Below are 16113 nucleotides of genomic sequence, written 5' to 3'. Positions count from 1 at the left end.
AGAAATGCCACCTGAAGGAAATACTAATTGAAGACAGAAGCTGCTAAATTGGGCCGGGTGTGGTTGCTCACGCCTGTAATCCCAGCACTTTGGGAGGCTGAGGCAGAGGGGATCATGAGGTCAGGAGATCGAGACCATCCTGGCTAACATGGTGAACCCCGTCTCTACTAAAAATATTAAAAAAAAAAATAAATTAGCCAGGTATGGTGGCATGTGCCTGTAGTTCCATCTGCTCAGGAGGCTGAGGCAGGAGAATCACTTGAACCCAGGAGGCGGAGCTTGCAGTGAGCCGAGATTGCGCCACTGCACTCCAGCCTGGGCCACAGAGCTAGACTCCATCTCAAAAAAAAAAAAAAAAAAAAAAAAAAAGAAGCTGCCAAATTGGAGATCAAGAGGTGTCCTTGGTATTCAGAAGCCTATGTTGTTCTGCCAGGCAACAGGCTCCCAGTCAAAGATTAACACAAGAAGGAAAGATAATAGTTAAGATAACTTAAGCCTCTACTCCTCTTCCTATGGCAAAAGGTCTTCAAATCAGTCCTTACCTCACAATTAATAAAACTAGGATAAACAGAAGTTACATAGTGCTGCAAATGAATGTAGAGCCCCAGGCGGAAAACCTACTAAAGTAATATTAAGCAAAATACATAAAACTTTCAATCTCAATGAGGGTTTTTCTCTCATATCAAACTGTCAGACTTAGAGAAGCATTACAGTGTAAGGAAATAACATGAGCTTTTGTGCTCTCCCCAAAATTATCTTTACCCCCTTCTTTTTACCATACCAACCTTCCAATTAACAGTTGAAAACTGTTTAACATATAAAGACCAGGAATATTACATAGGTTCATTACAGATAAGCCTTATAGCCTGTGAATTAACCTCTTAAAGAATATAGTCTTACTATGTATTAAAAATGTTTAAAAATGCACGTGCATGTTAAACACCAAGGGAGCAGCTGTGTGGGGAAAAAAGAAGGGAAAAGGAGTTGAAGACAGGAGGAATGATACACAGCGGGATGTTAACTATAACAAACTTCTACAAAAACAGCTGAAGCAAATACTGCAAAATGTTAACTTCTTGCTAAATTGGTACACAGAATAGCATTTTGTTAATGTTATTCTCTGTATTTTTATGAATACTTGAAAAGATTTGATAAAAGTAATATTTGATAAAAAGTAAACAAAGTATAAAAAAGGATACAGTCTTAAATCTCTTTAATCTTCTATTATATACTATATATAATAACTTAAGTATTAGGGAGAAATATGCCTTCTTAATAAGTCATGGGATAGAAATAATGAGAAAGAAAGGACTGAATTGGCTAGAATAATCTGAATCAGGAAGACATTCTCAAAAACATTTTGTAACATCAGGTTGATAGCTAGGAAATGTAAGAAAAATACAGGTTGAGATTCCCTTATCCTAAATGCTTGGGACCAGAAATGTTTTGGATTTCAGATTTTTTCATATTTTAGAATATATGCATATACATAATGAGATATCTTGGGGATGAGACCCAAGTCTAAACACAAAATTTATATTTCATATATACCATATACACACAGCCTGAAGGTAATTTTGTGTAATACTTTTTTTTTTTTTTTTTTTTTGAGCCTTGCACCATTGCTTGGGCTAGAGTGTGCAGTGGCACAATCTCAGCTCACTGCAACCTCTGCCTCCCAGGTTCAAGCAATTCTCCTGCCTCATTCTCCCTAGTAGCTGGCATTACAGGCATCCGCCACCATGCCCAGCTAATTTTTTGTATTTTTAGTAGAGATGGGGTTTCACCATGCTGGCCAGGCTGGTCTCGAACTCCTGACCTTGTGATTCACCCGCCTCAGTCTCCCAAAGCATTGGGATTACAGGCGTGAGCCACTGTGCCCAGCCAGTAATTTTATATAATACTTCTAATAATTTTGTGCATGAAACAAAGTTTGTGTACATTGATTCATCAGAAAACACAGGTGTCACTATCTCATGTCAGTGCTCAAAATTTTTTGGATTTTGGAGCATTTCAGATTTCAAATTTTCGGAATAGGAATGCTTAACCTGTATAAATAAAACATATCAACATTATAATCCTCTTATCTCCTCTGAAAAACCTCCTAGATTCCCAATGTGGTATTTTATTCGCAAAGAATCTATGAAAAAATATAATTCTGAAAAATTAAAGCTTTTAAAATAGTTGCCTTTCAATGTAGTGAAGCATAATTTCAGCTTCTTTTGCCCTGTGTGGATCATCTTCCATTAGTTCTTCAACAATGCCTTGGTCACCTGTAAATATTGAAAGTACCACTGGAAGATATTTAAGGTTACTTATCAATAGAAAACAATAAACATACATGTGTTTAATACCAACAACTTATTGCTATAGATCCTAACAGCATCAACCTCTTCCAAAACTTAGTGGCCTCCTCCTCCCTTTCCTCTTTATGTTGATGTACATTTTCAGGCATTCTGTCTTTGGCTCACCAAGTCTGTTCTTTATTAATTACCTGTTAGTTAGCTGTTGAAGGAAGGAACCCATAGGGTAACAGAGAACTAGCTGAAGTATGTTTTTGCTTTTTTTTAACTCGGCCTAAGAAAACCCCATTCTAACTTTCTAGGGGAAAAAAATGTCTTCTATTATTGCTACTAATTTAAAAATATAGATAATCTACCTTGTAAATATTTGGTTTTCTGAATTTGCTCCACAAAGTCTTGAAATGGGCTGCTCATATCAGATTTTACCCATGAAGTAAGTGCCTGTGAAATTATCTGCAGTCTTTGATGACTATAAAGATAAAAAACGTCAATAACATACTGAGCCTAAAATCAAATGGTGGAATATTAGAATAAACACAAATAAAACTCCAAACTTCAAAAACCTGTGATCAACTTCCATACCAAAACTGTAACTTTCTGTTCAGATTTTCAGCTACATCTCGCCGTTTTAATAACACAATCATTTCTTCATCTAAATCAGACTTCCTCTGAGCTGGCACATATTTTATCAACATAGCTTGTTTAATTTCTGCATATTTATCTTCAAGATGTTTCATATATTTAGTGAGAGCATCTAGATTCATGGATTCTTGGAGAGTCATGCCTATGGGAAAAGGGAACAAATCAAACAGGCCAAGCCATGTGTGGGACGTCTGTGTTCAAAGAGCAAGTCTTAGAAAGACAGTTCACTATGTTAAGAAACAATTTAGAAATGATAGTATGTACTTACAGCTTACTGAACATAGGTAAAATTAGCATAAACTTGTAAATGGCTAGCAGGTTATTATTGATTGATTGATTGATTGATTGTATAGAGACAGTCTAGTCTTAAACTCCTGGGCTCAAGCAATCTGCCCACTTCAGCCTTCCAAAGCGCTGGGATTAAAGGCGTGAGCCACTGTGCCAGGCCAGGCTAGCAGTTTTATTTTAATTTATTTTAGTTTTATTTTTTTTTGAGACAGAGTCTCACTCTGCTGCCCAGGCTGGAGTGCAGTGATGTAATCTTGGCTCACTGCAATATCCGTCTCCCAGTTCAAGCGATTCTCCTGCCTCAACTTCCTGTAGTAGCTGGGACTATAGGCGCGTGCCACCATGCCCGGCTAATTTTTGTATTTTTAGTAGAGACGGGGTTTCACCATGTTGGCCAGGATGGTCTTGAACTCCTGACCTCAGGTGATTCACTCACCTCGGCCTCCCAAAGTGCTGGGATTACAGGCATGAGCCACCACACCCGGCCTCAGGCTAGCAGTTTTAAACATTATCAATGAAGACTCAGTGAAGACTGAGAACACACAAACCTTAGCATCTGAAAAAAATTTTTTTAGTGATTTCATTAACATACCCTGAAGACCCCTAAATATCACTCTTACTCAGTAACACCAAGAGCTTCTGCCTAACAATTCAGGATTTGTCAACTGATTTCTCTCTAAACAAATCTCTCATTACCCTATTATAGCGAACCCCAGAGTAATCAGTTTATTATTCCCAACACAAATATAAATGCCTGCCAAATCTTCAGTCCTCTCTCTCACTGTCCCCTCTACTTATTATTCCTCTCTCTCTTTCTCTTCAAATGCCTTTGAGAGAGAGAGAGAGAGACTCTCACAGGGTCTACCCAGGCTGGTCTCAAACTCCTGGGCTCAAGAGATCCTCTCACTTCAGCATCCCAAAGTAATTACAGGCATGAGCCACTGTGCCCAGCCCTAAATAATCTTCCTTTCTCATCTGGGCCAATTGTTGACTTCAGTACATATCACAAAATACTCCTCCTCCAAAAACTTACCTGAATTGATTCTACTTGATTTTAACCAGTCCCTTACCCAGAATCTTCTCAGCACTTAGTCGCAATTTGCCAGTTATACCGTACTTATTAATGTGTATCTTATTCATCATTTGCTAGTCACAATTTTATATTTGAAAGTGAATCTAGGCTGGGCACGGTGGCTCACGCCTGTAATCCCAACACTTTGGGAGGGCAAGGCGGGTGGATCACAAGGTCAGGAGATTGAGACCATCCTGGCTAACACAGTGAAACCCCGTCTCTACTAAAAACACAAAGAAATTAGCCAGGTGTGGTGGCAGGCACCTGTAGTCCCAGTTACTCGGGAGGCTGAGGCAGGAGAATGGTGTGAACCCAGGAGGCGGAGCTCGCAGTGAGCCGAGATCGGGCCACTGCACTCCAGCCTGGGTGACAGAGCGAAACTCCGTCTCAAAAAAAAAAGAAAGTGAATCTAGTCCCCACTTTTATGAAACACAAGATGATTATTCAACCTCAGTTGAAATCCTCTAGTATAGAGTAGCTCATTACTTCAAGACATAGCTTCTTCCACCGAGACCAAATCTGGCTTCCTAAAATTCTACCTATTAATCCTGCCTCAGAATAAACACTAGCCAAAATCTTTAAAAGTTTGGAATACCATTATGTATTCTCAAAGTCTTTCTTTTTTCCAGGATGAATATTTGTAATTCCTCTATCCACTCATCGTAAAAACCTCTCCATATCCTAGATGAATTCCAGGATATACTACAATTTCTTAAAATATGGTAACAGTATTATGCTGAAAATGTGGAAGCAGTGAATGCTGACATCAACATGAATCAACAATATCCACCAAAACTTAATACACTACAGTTTACTTTATATTATACCAGTGGTTCTCAAACTTTAGAGTGCATCAAAAAAACCTGAAGTGGCTGGGCACAGTGGCTCACGCCTTTAATCCCAGCACTTTGGGAGGCTGAGGCAGGTGGATCGCTTGAGCCCAGGAGTTTGAGACCAGCGTGGACAACATGATGAAACCTCGTCTCTACTAAAAACACAAAAATTAGCTGGGCATAGTGGCACACACCTGTAATCCCAGCTACTTGGGAGGCCAAGGCACAAGAATCGCTTGAACCCTGGAGAGGGAAGTTGCTATGGGCCGAGATCACACCACTGCACGCCCAGCCTGGGTGCCTGAGAGAGACTAGGTGTCAAAAAAAAAAAAAAAAAAAAAAAGAAAAGAAAAAGAAAAGAAAATCCTGAAGGACTTGTTAAGACACTGCTGAACTCCACCCATCGAGTTTCTGACACAGTGAAGTCTCTGATCTGATGGGAACCATGAATTTGCATTTCTAAGAGGTCTTTAGGTGATGCTGACATTGATACAGGAACCACACTTCAGGAGCCACTGCATTACACTTTATATAACCCAGCTGACTGAAACTCAATCTTTTAGAGTTTGTTTTTCCATTCCCTTGAATCTACCTAGAGTCCTGACTAAAATTGTGTACAACACACATGTGCAAGATGCACATACATCAGCACATTTATAATAATGCGTGGCTTAGGTAAAAAAATGGAAATAATCAGGATTTCTCTCAAATATTTTAAACAAAATACAATACCTGGAATAGGTTTTGAAGGATCTTTGGAGAAAGTACAATATTTTACTTCTTTCGTGTCATACGCTGCCCTAGACTGCTTGATTTGATCTATTTGAGATTGAATCTTCGAGGAATTATTTTCAATAATCCTCATTCTGGAAAACAGAAAGGCTTTATTATGTCTTTCAACTAACTTAATTCTTGAACCACAAAACCTCAAGTAAAACAGTTTAAATCATTACTTTATTTTGAACCATTATGGACTAGGTGAAATGCCCTGAAAAAGTTATCTAGCCTCACAAATGAGGAACAATTTTCTTTCTGAGCATCAATAAAATCTCATACTACGATTCTGAACCCTACTGGAAATTCATAAGTGCTAATCACAATAATATGGCCACAAACTATTCTCTCTAGCAGAAAATTACTTTTGTAATTTAAAAATTCTTTTGGTAGGTAATTATATTAATTTCCTGTGGCAACTGTAACAAATTACCACTAACTTGGTGACTTCAAACAACAGAAATTTATTCTCTTACAATTCTGGAAGCCAGAAATTCAAAATCAGTATCACCGGACCAAAATCAAAGTGTTGGCAGAGCCATGCTTCCTTCAGAATCTGTTCCTTACCTTTTCCAGCCTTGGGGCTGCAGGCATTCTGACTTTATCACTTCAGTCTCTGCCTCTGTGGTCATACTGCCTTCTCCTCTGCCTGTGGCAAAGCTCCTATTTCCCTCTTATTAGGACATTTATGATCATATTTAGGGCTTACTTTTATAACCTCCCTATATCAAAAACTTTAATTACATCTGCAAAGACCCTTTGTCCAAATAAGGTTAACATTTAGGGGTTCTAGAGAGTAGGACCTGATGTCTTTGAGAACTGTTATTCAGCCCACTACAGTAATTTTGATCCTAGAGCTAGAGGAAGGACAGCACTTCCCTGAGATAAAACTAAGTTTACCTAGAAATGAAAATTTTGAATACCAAAAGGTAGTATAAACTTTTCTTAAGCATTATTTGAAGTTTTCTTCCTAGTTATGTTGGCCCAAGGGAGAAATAACATATTAAAATACACACAGAAAAATTATTTTTGACACTTGTTAAAGCATGGTAAGGAAGACTTTTTTCAAGAGGGGCCATGCCAATAGGTACAGGAACCACTGCAACGGAGAATGATTGGATTCAATCTGAATATGACATGGCAAGTGGGAATTTATAGCTAAGGAGCAAGGTAGGGTCAGTGGATGACAAATTACTAAAAGAAAACATGAGATGTGAGGAGAGATTCTGGATCAATGGACCTAAGAGGATTCCTGTTGAAGGCAGGCCACGGTAATTAGACATCACCTGGAGGATGGTTCGGGGATCACACGTCATGGATGGGGAGTTCTGGCTAAACTTACTTTACAGGATTCTTGCTAAAACGGAATGGTGCAGAGATGAATGTAGAAGTCCAAAAGTCGGGCCTAGTTGAAAAGGGTTCAGGGAAGCCTGAGTAAAATTTGATCAGGAAGATAATTTTTGTCAATATATAAATGTCACAGTGTTTTTGGCAAATTAAAAACAAGTTTGGGCCAGGCTCGGTGGTTCACACCTGTAATCCCAACACTTTGGGAGGCCGAGGCAGGCAGATCATGAGGTCAGGAGTTTGAGACCAGCCTGACCGACATGGTGAAACCCCATCTCTACTAAGAATACAACAGTTAGCTGGGTGTGATGGTGGGCACCTGTAATCCGAGCTACTTGAAAGGCTGAGGCAGGAGAATAATTTGAACCTGGAAGGTGGAGGTCGCAGTGAGCTGAGATCATGCCTTTGCACTCCAGCCTGGATGACAGGGCAAGACTACGTCTCAAAAATAAAAAATAAAATAAAAAACAAGTTTGTCAGTAGATACTGCTGGCTGCTGCTTCTGATTATTATATAGTGTTCTTGGTAACTATTGATGGCTCAGAGTAAGAGCTTGCAGTATTAATGAAAGGATTGTGGGAATAAAATATCCACTGGCTTTATTCCAAATTGATTTGTGCTTATAAACGAAAGATATGTTAAAAAAAAAAAAAAAAGGCAGGTTTTCAAAAGAAACTGAAAGCAGATACTTGTACATGAATTTTCAGAGTGGCATTATTCACATAGACAAAAATGGAAACAATCCAAGTGTCGAAAAACAGATGAATGGATAAACAAAATGTAGTACATACATACAATGGAGTATTATTCAGCCATAAAAAGGAATTAAATTCTAATACATGTTACCACATGGATGAGAAAGTATCTAACTGTTGCTCCCTTCTATGCTAATTTTATGATCTCTATTTTTGACAACTTCACTAAGATGAACCTAGTTGAGTATTTCTTAGTATTTATCATGCTTGGGATTCTTTGGGTTTGTTGAATCTGTGAATCCGTATCTTTCACATATTTTCAGTGTTACATTTGGTAAATGATGGATACATTATTTTTATAGATAATTTTAAGTCAACTTGGAAAACTATGCAAAGTTTGACCTCCATCTCTGGTAATATGACTGGCTAGATGCTGAGATAGATCTTCCTATTGGGAAAAAGTACTACATAATATACTTTTAAAAAATCTTTCCAAAAGAAAGTCAAAATCAGGGCAAAATCTAACAGAAGACAGAAAACTCGTAGCCATTATTTCTTCAAATATTGTCTGTGTCCCATATTCTCTTCATTGTAGAGCTGTGATTAGACATAATAATATGACCTTCTCACTCTGTCCGCCATATCGTTTTATAATAGCTTTATTGAGATATAGTTCACACACCTTAAGAATCATCCTTGTAAAGTATACATAATTCAAGGAATTTTAGTATAGTTGTGCAACCACAACCACTATTTAATTCCAGAACATTTCATTGGCCCAAAATAAACTATATACCCATCAGCAATCAGCTGAGTAAAGGGCAATTTTCCCTGCATTCCCAGGGTTGGAGCAGTTTACCTCTGGTTCACCCTACGATGGTATACCTAGCCTTTTACCATCCAGCTTTATATGGTGAGTGTTTCCCAATAGACTATACCATGTGGAGCGATCCTGGGCTTTGGTTTTTATTCTGCATGCGACAGTAAAAACTGAAAATTATGGTGACTAGTTTTTTAAAAAGTGTTCTCGGGGTCAAAGCAGTTTTAGTGCTCCACTTATCTTTTGTCTTCTGTTAGATTATGCCTTGATTCTGACTTTCTGATGCTTTTGGAAAGATTTTTGAAAAAATATATTATGTAGTGTTTTTCCCCAGTAGAAAGGTCTATCTCAACATCTAGCCAGCCATATTACCAGAAATAGAGGTCAAACTTTGCATAGTTTTCCAAGTTGATTTAAAATTATCTATAAAAGGCTGGGCACAGTGGCTCATGCCTGTAATCCCAGCACTTTGGGAGGCTGAGGTGGGCGGATCACCTGAGGTCAGGAGTTCAAGACCAGCCTGGCCAACATGGTGAAACCCCATCTCTACTAAAAATACAAAAAGAAAAATTAGATGGGCGTGGTGGCGGGAACCTGTAATCCCAGCTACTTGGGACACTGAGGCAGGAGAATCGGTTGAATCTGGGAGACGGAGGTTGCAGTGAGCCATAAGCCAAGATCACGCCATTGCATTCCAGCCTGGACAAGAGCAAAACTCCATCTCAAAAAAAAAAAAAAAAAAAAATTATCTATAAAAATAATTTATCCATCATTGACCAAATGTAATACTGAAAATATAAGACTACTCAACAAGATTGAGCATCTTATCCTCTCCCAGTAGGTTATTTACCTTTGTGAATAACAGGATTAAGTGCTCTAATTCAGATAGTAATTATGAAATTATACTATTAAATCTTCCATGGAGGAAATTACCTGGAGCAATTACCTGTATCCCTTATTTATTTTATTTTAGTCCTTTTTTTTTTTTCCCTTGAGATGGGTTCTCACTCTGTCACCCAGGCTGGAGTGCAGTGGTGCAATCGTGGCTCACTTGTCTCCATCTCTTAGGCTTAACCAATCCTCCCACCTCAGCCTTCCAACCAACTGGGACCACACCCAGCTAATTTTTTTTTGAACTTGTAAAGACAGGGACTCACCATGTTTCCCAGGCTGATCTCAAACTCCTGGGCTCAGGCAATCCTCCTACCTCGGCCTCCCAAAGTGCTGGGATTACAGGTGATGAGCCACCCTATGTGGACCCTCATTTTATGATACGACAATGTGCTTTCAATTATACTAAGAGGGGCAGGAGTGGTGGCTCATGCCTGTAATCCCAGCACTTTGGGAGGCCAAGGCATGCAGATCACTTGAGCTCACAAGTTGGAGACCAACCTGGGCAACATGGCAAGACCCCATCTCTACAGAAAATACAAAAATTAGCCTGACATAGCAAAACTCCACCTCTACAGAAAAAAAAAAAAATACAAAAATTAGCCAGGTATGGTAGCTTTTGCCTGTACTCCCAGCTACTTGGGAGGCTGAGGTGGGAGGATCACTTGTGCCTGGGAGGCAGAGGTTGCAGTGGGCCAAGATCAAGCTACTGCATTCCAGCCTGGGCAACAAGAATGAAACCCTGCCTCAAAAAAAAAAAAAAAAAAAAAAAAAAAAAAAATATATATATATATATATATATATATATATATATATATACACACACACACACTGAGGTACTATAAGTTCTCAAACAAAAGTAATATTTTTTAATTGAAGTAAATAATACAGTAACTTTAAGTTACTAGGAGAAGGTAACATAAAAAATGTGTCTTTTAAGTAAAATTGAAAAATAAGACTAAGAGCCACCGGCTAGAGTTACACTACTAGTTATTATAATCAAGCAAGAACTACTATCTTTTGGGCTAGTTACTAAAATACTTACTTTGCTTCAAGTTGGATTGTTCTTTTCCTGTGATATACCAAAGCTGTAGGCTCTGCTGCCAAACCTTTAAGTTTTCCATGAAGACAAAATGCAGTTCTTCGGCCTTTCTTTATTGTCTCAATAAAGGCATCATATTCTTTTTTGATTGAAGTAAGAATGGATTTGTATGCAGTGACATGCTCTATTACCTGAAATATTATTTTTCTGCCTATGGTATTGATATTTTTTTCTAAAAGACTATGGTTTGAAATTCTCACAAATAACATTATAGATTATTTTTAAAATGAAATATGATTAGCAATTATAAATCTAAACTTTACAGCAAGCTCAAACATAATTGGACACTAAAGGCAATATTTACTAAATATGTGCTCTTTGTGGAACATTATGGTAGATAATGTGGAGTTTAAATATGAGAGGAAAAAATGACCACATTTTTGTTCTACTTGGTATGAACACATACATTATATGATTTCAGTTAAAACTAATACTAGTTCTAATTTTCCCAATTCTGAATCTTTTAAATATAATTCTGTATCTTCTCTTACTCCCTCCAAATCTAGTCTCTAACTTCATTTAAACCTTAAAATCCTAGATTCTCTTCACCTTCTTATTTTTCTAACCCATCAGCTCCTATTGGCTCATCAATATTCTCAATATCTAATTGCATTTCTAATCCCAGGATGTCATGTGCAACTGTGAAAAATCCCTCATCACTATACATTCATGGCTTCAAATGGTGTTTAGGCACAGAAAATCTCTGGAAGGATAACAGAAGAAAACAGAAACAGTGGGTGCCTGCAGAGAAGGACAGGAGAAGTAGAATCTGTGATGAGAAGGGCCAGACTTTCCATTGTACAATCTCCTGTACTGGTTTATTTATTCATTTTTTGTTAATATTATATATGCATTACCCATGCAAAAATAAAGAAATATTTTTAAATAAGTCAAAAAATAAAAATAGAAAAGTTATAAATAATGTATGGTTTCCAAGTTCTGCACATGAGGATTTCAGAGGGATTGATGAATACAGAGAATAGACAGGCTCAATCCCTAATTTTCTCAGAAAGCTGCAATTATGCTTCCTATTCCTTCTACATCTCTAGCCGCTGGTATCCCCCACTGGCTTTCTTTACCTAGGCAATATCTAGAAAAAATTATCTAGGAAGGCATCTGGTCTATCAGCAAATGATACAAGGAGATTATTGATCTCCTGGCAAGTGCCATGGAGATGACTACACTACCTATCCACCCATATCAAGAATCTTTAATAAAACGGAGGTCATCAATCTGTGGCTTTCCAAATTAAGTACCCTGTTGCTCCTGGCCATCTGCTTCATACACTCCTCTGATATGCTCCAACAATCCAAGACAGCTCATATACATTAATGAGTAGATAATAAATATGTAGTGGTATCATGATCAGCTCCCAAGTCTGTTTGCTAGAAGAAACAGATTTCAGAAGAGCACTCATGGGAACCTTTATGAATGCACAGAAAATACACTAAAGTAGAATATGCAAACTGGCACACCACAGGTTGAATACAGCTGGCAATTTTGCTTAACCAACAAAATATTTTAAAATTTAGGAAATTTCACCCCAAAACCACATTTTCAGCTTCTCTTGCAAACTCTGAAAAATCTACCTCCATGGAACCCCTATTCCTTAATGGCAATAATAGCTGGAGTTTTCGATTAGGTTGGTTTTTCATTTTACCACAATCCCCACCACTCCTTATTCTCTTATAGCCAGCCCACTTAACTCTTTTATATTACCTTGGTGGCCTCTGCAGGCATTTAAGTTTGAGAACCCTGCATTAAGGCTGCTACTAAATCCAAGAAAATAACCATAGCTATACTTACCAGTTACAGGGGTCTGAGGGAGAAGAGGTATGGTTTTCATTCCCCCTCAGCTCCTACATACGGATCTGAACTATTTGTACAATATGCTACAGGAACACAAAAGGTCAGCCACTTTACAGAGTCCAGCTACCTCCACAGCCCCGCTCCCCTTTTCTTTTTTGGTAGAGACAGAGTCTTGCTATGTTGCCCAGGCTGGTCTGAAACTCCTGGCCTCAAGCGATGCTCCTACCAATCCTCTCAAAGTTCTAGGATTACAGACACGAGCTATTGCACCCAGCCGAGTAAGTCATCCATTTCTAAAAAAGCTCATTCTTCCAAGCTTTGGTCTTCTTTGCTTACTAGGTTTTTCATTCACCCTGCAATCCACCCCCAACTCTTGGTATGAGTTTCAAGTCCTCCTCGCTTTGATTCAGGCATGATTCTCCAGGTCAAACCATCTATCTTTGATTTTAAACACAATTTGGTATTTGTTCCCTGGTTCAAAGTACCCAGAGAGGCAAGCTGACACTTTTATCTTCTGCCCAACTAGTTCCTTTTAAGAGGGTAGGAAGATCAAAGAAGACAGTCATTAATAGTTCATTAATAATCAAAGGTGCTAAAATAATGTGAAAATGAAAAAGGTAAATTATCTGTTATCAAGAAGCTAGAAGAAAAGTTTCTCAAAGTACCAAATGACTTCCATTTCTAGATCCCCTCTCAGTCCTGAAGAACAGAATTCTTTACAAGGTAAAATTTACAATTATGTAATGTGCAAATAGTACAAATGGAAATCTTTTCTCCTCACTAGGAGAAAAGAAACAGGGACTAGAGACGTCAATATTATTTTCTATTTAACACTGTATGTTTTCTCTAGGAATTAAAGTTACCAACAATACCTCCAAAATGACTTCACTATAACTACATTAATGCAAAGCAAAGAGCTCTTCATGTAAGAAAAATTCTGACAAGTGTTAGCACTCGGGCATGCAAAGATACACGTTACAGTTATGACTTTCCTTTGCTAATTTCACACAGTAGAGTCGCAGCATGACTCTTGATATTTATAAAACCTATTCAATACATTATCTTTATTTAAACATCCATTCAATACATTCCTTGATAACTAAAACACCAAGAGCAGTATCATTGATCATAACGCATATAAAATGAAGCTAACCTGCCGATGTACCAATTCTAAAAGATAGATTTTCTGTATGATATAAAAGGAAGGAAAGGCCGGGCACGGTGGCTCACGACTGTAATCCCAGCACTTTGGGAGGCCTAGGCGGGCGGATCACAAGGTCAGGAGATCGAGACCATCCTGGCTAACACGGTGAAACCCGGTCTCTACTAAAAATACAAAAAATTAGCCGGGCGTGGTGGCGGGCGTCTGTAGTCCCAGCTACTTGGGAGGCTGAGGCAGGAGAATGGTGTGAAGCCGGGAGGCGGAGCTTGCAGTGAGCCGAAATCGCGTGATTGCGCCACTGCGCTCTAGCCTGGGCCACAGAGTGAGACTCCGTCTCAAAAAAAAAAAAAAAAAAGGAAGGAAGGAAAGACTGTTTCTCTCTATTACTCCTATGATTATGTATCAACTTTCCTTATTCTGGTAGGTATATATCACTATCATATGCTCACTTTCCCTTAGAGTGAGGCACTCGGTTTTTATTTAGAGGAGAAATAAGAGTTATAGTGTATAATGTTTAAAAATTAAAAGACTGAGTTTCTATTTTGCCTGTGGCTGTTTACTCAGAGACCAACACTTTCTGAAGTCTTAAGGTAAGTACTTCCTCTGGCAAAGAGGAAAGATGCTGATTTCACTTATTTCACTGTCAGGGCATTTTCCCGGAATGGGGTGGAAAAAAAAGCGCTGCATAAATAAATTAGGATTGGTGGGCAAACTGCAATTGTTTAGAAGGATAATAGGTATTTCTAAAACCTTAAAAAGCAAAATCAAATATGTTCCACAAAGTGATAGCATTTTCTAAGCTGATCTCCATATTTCCAATATTAAGTCCAGTCTAATTCCTTGTAAACCATGACTAGATAATTCTAGACAGAACTCCAATATACAAGGAACCTCAATTTAATGTTAGATCAAATCTAAACCAAGATTTTAATGATACCACAAACAAACTCAAAATAACAAGGAAGCATCATGCTCCTGCTTGCAGCCTAATTCCTAATAAATCAGATGATACTTTTAGATGAAAAGGTCAAAATTATTATCAGAGAGCAGATACAGCCAGGTAGTTAATCAAAAACTGATAGTCTGGGCTAGGTGCTGGTAGTTCATGCCTGTAATCCCAGCACTTTAGGAGGCCAAGATAGGAAGATTGCTTGAGGCCAGGAGTGCAAGACCAGCCTGGGCAACATAGAGATCTTGTCTCTACAAAAAAATTTAAAAATTAGTCAGGAGTGGCGGCACAAGCCTGTAGTCCCAGCTATACAGGAGGCTGAGGCAGGAGGATCACTTGAACCCAGGATTTTGAGGCTGCAGTGAGATATGAGTGTGCCACTGCACTCCAGCCTGGGTGATACAGTGAGACTCTGTCTTTAAAAATATATATAAAGGAAACTTATAATCTGCTCTCAAGCTAAGATAACTGAAACACTCATTCACAGTCAGGAAATACAAATCCAGAAGTGCATTTTTCCCATTCATGCCTTTCTGAGAAACTGGATGAACGTCTCAAAATCGGCAAATGGAATGTGATCATTCAAACAGTAGTGTTACTAAAGCAGGAATATTGGTTGTCAACATAGATCATTGCTATCTTCATGAAAACTTAATTGTTTTAAGAGCATTATGATACCTTATCAAAAACATTTCGGTATATGATGTAATATTCATCAGCAGGTCCTTCCTCATTACAGCCCAGTCTTTCAGTTTCTGTAATTATGTATCTTTGCATACTTTCCAAAAATTCCTTGTCACTTCTACAAATGATAGGTGGGAGAACTGCACGTTTTCTTATTTGATGAACTGACATATTTGACAATCTGCACACTTGCTCACTGAAGAAAAGTTAAATCTTGACCTGCTCTTGCAACAAAGCCAAAACTTCGATAAGCCTGAAAGAAAAAGAGCAACAATTAATATAATAATTTTTAAAATTAAGTCACATATTGATCTGAAAATATATTTTCTTCAGAAAAAAATTTTCCATCTGTCGCTGTGATAAATACTTCAACCTATGTATTAAAAGGTCTATGCTGCCAAGCGTGGTGTCTCATGCCTGTAATCCCAGGTCTTGGGGAGGCTGAGGCAGGTGGATCACCTGAGGTCGGGAGTTCGAGCCCAGCCTGACCAGAACGGAGAAACCCCGTCTCTATTGAAAATACAAAATTAGCCAGGCGTAGTGGCGCATGCCTGTAATCCCAGCTACTCAGGAAGCTGAGGCAGGAGGATCGCTTGAACCCGGGAGGCAGAGGTTGCGGCAAGATCGCGCCATTACACTCTAGCCTGGGCAACAAGAGTGAAACTCAGTCTCAAACAAACAAACAAAAAACTATGCTATTCCACTGCCATATGCTGCTGCTCTGGGACAGAAACACAGAAAT

General features: G+C 38.5%; 1 protein-coding gene across 8 annotated transcripts in view; it reads right to left on the bottom strand.

Annotated features, from left to right (window-relative positions):
* Positions 1 to 16113, bottom strand: part of CLHC1 (clathrin heavy chain linker domain containing 1) — a 67345-nt gene that overhangs the window by 41426 nt on the left and 9806 nt on the right. For 6 of the 8 annotated variants that reach the window (XR_012422378.1, XM_005575853.5, XM_045369305.3 and 3 more), the window contains exons 2-7: positions 15366 to 15624; positions 10711 to 10898; positions 5871 to 6004; positions 2886 to 3087; positions 2660 to 2772; positions 2189 to 2273 (exon numbers count right to left, since the gene is read on the bottom strand). Coding sequence is in view for 7 of the 8 variants with exons in the window: in XM_005575853.5 (XP_005575910.1) it covers positions 2189 to 2273; positions 2660 to 2772; positions 2886 to 3087; positions 5871 to 6004; positions 10711 to 10898; positions 15366 to 15542 (899 nt within the window). In the remaining variant the exon portion in view is untranslated. The remainder of the gene's footprint in view (positions 1 to 2188; positions 2274 to 2659; positions 2773 to 2885; positions 3088 to 5870; positions 6005 to 10710; positions 10899 to 15365; positions 15625 to 16113) is intronic. The other 2 variants (XM_074011779.1, XM_074011778.1) reach the window with 1 other exon arrangement.

This window comes from Macaca fascicularis, chromosome 13 (genome assembly GCF_037993035.2).
Source record: "Macaca fascicularis isolate 582-1 chromosome 13, T2T-MFA8v1.1".
Lineage (NCBI taxonomy): Eukaryota > Metazoa > Chordata > Mammalia > Primates > Cercopithecidae > Macaca > Macaca fascicularis.
This window is presented reverse-complemented; position numbering and strand designations above follow the sequence as displayed.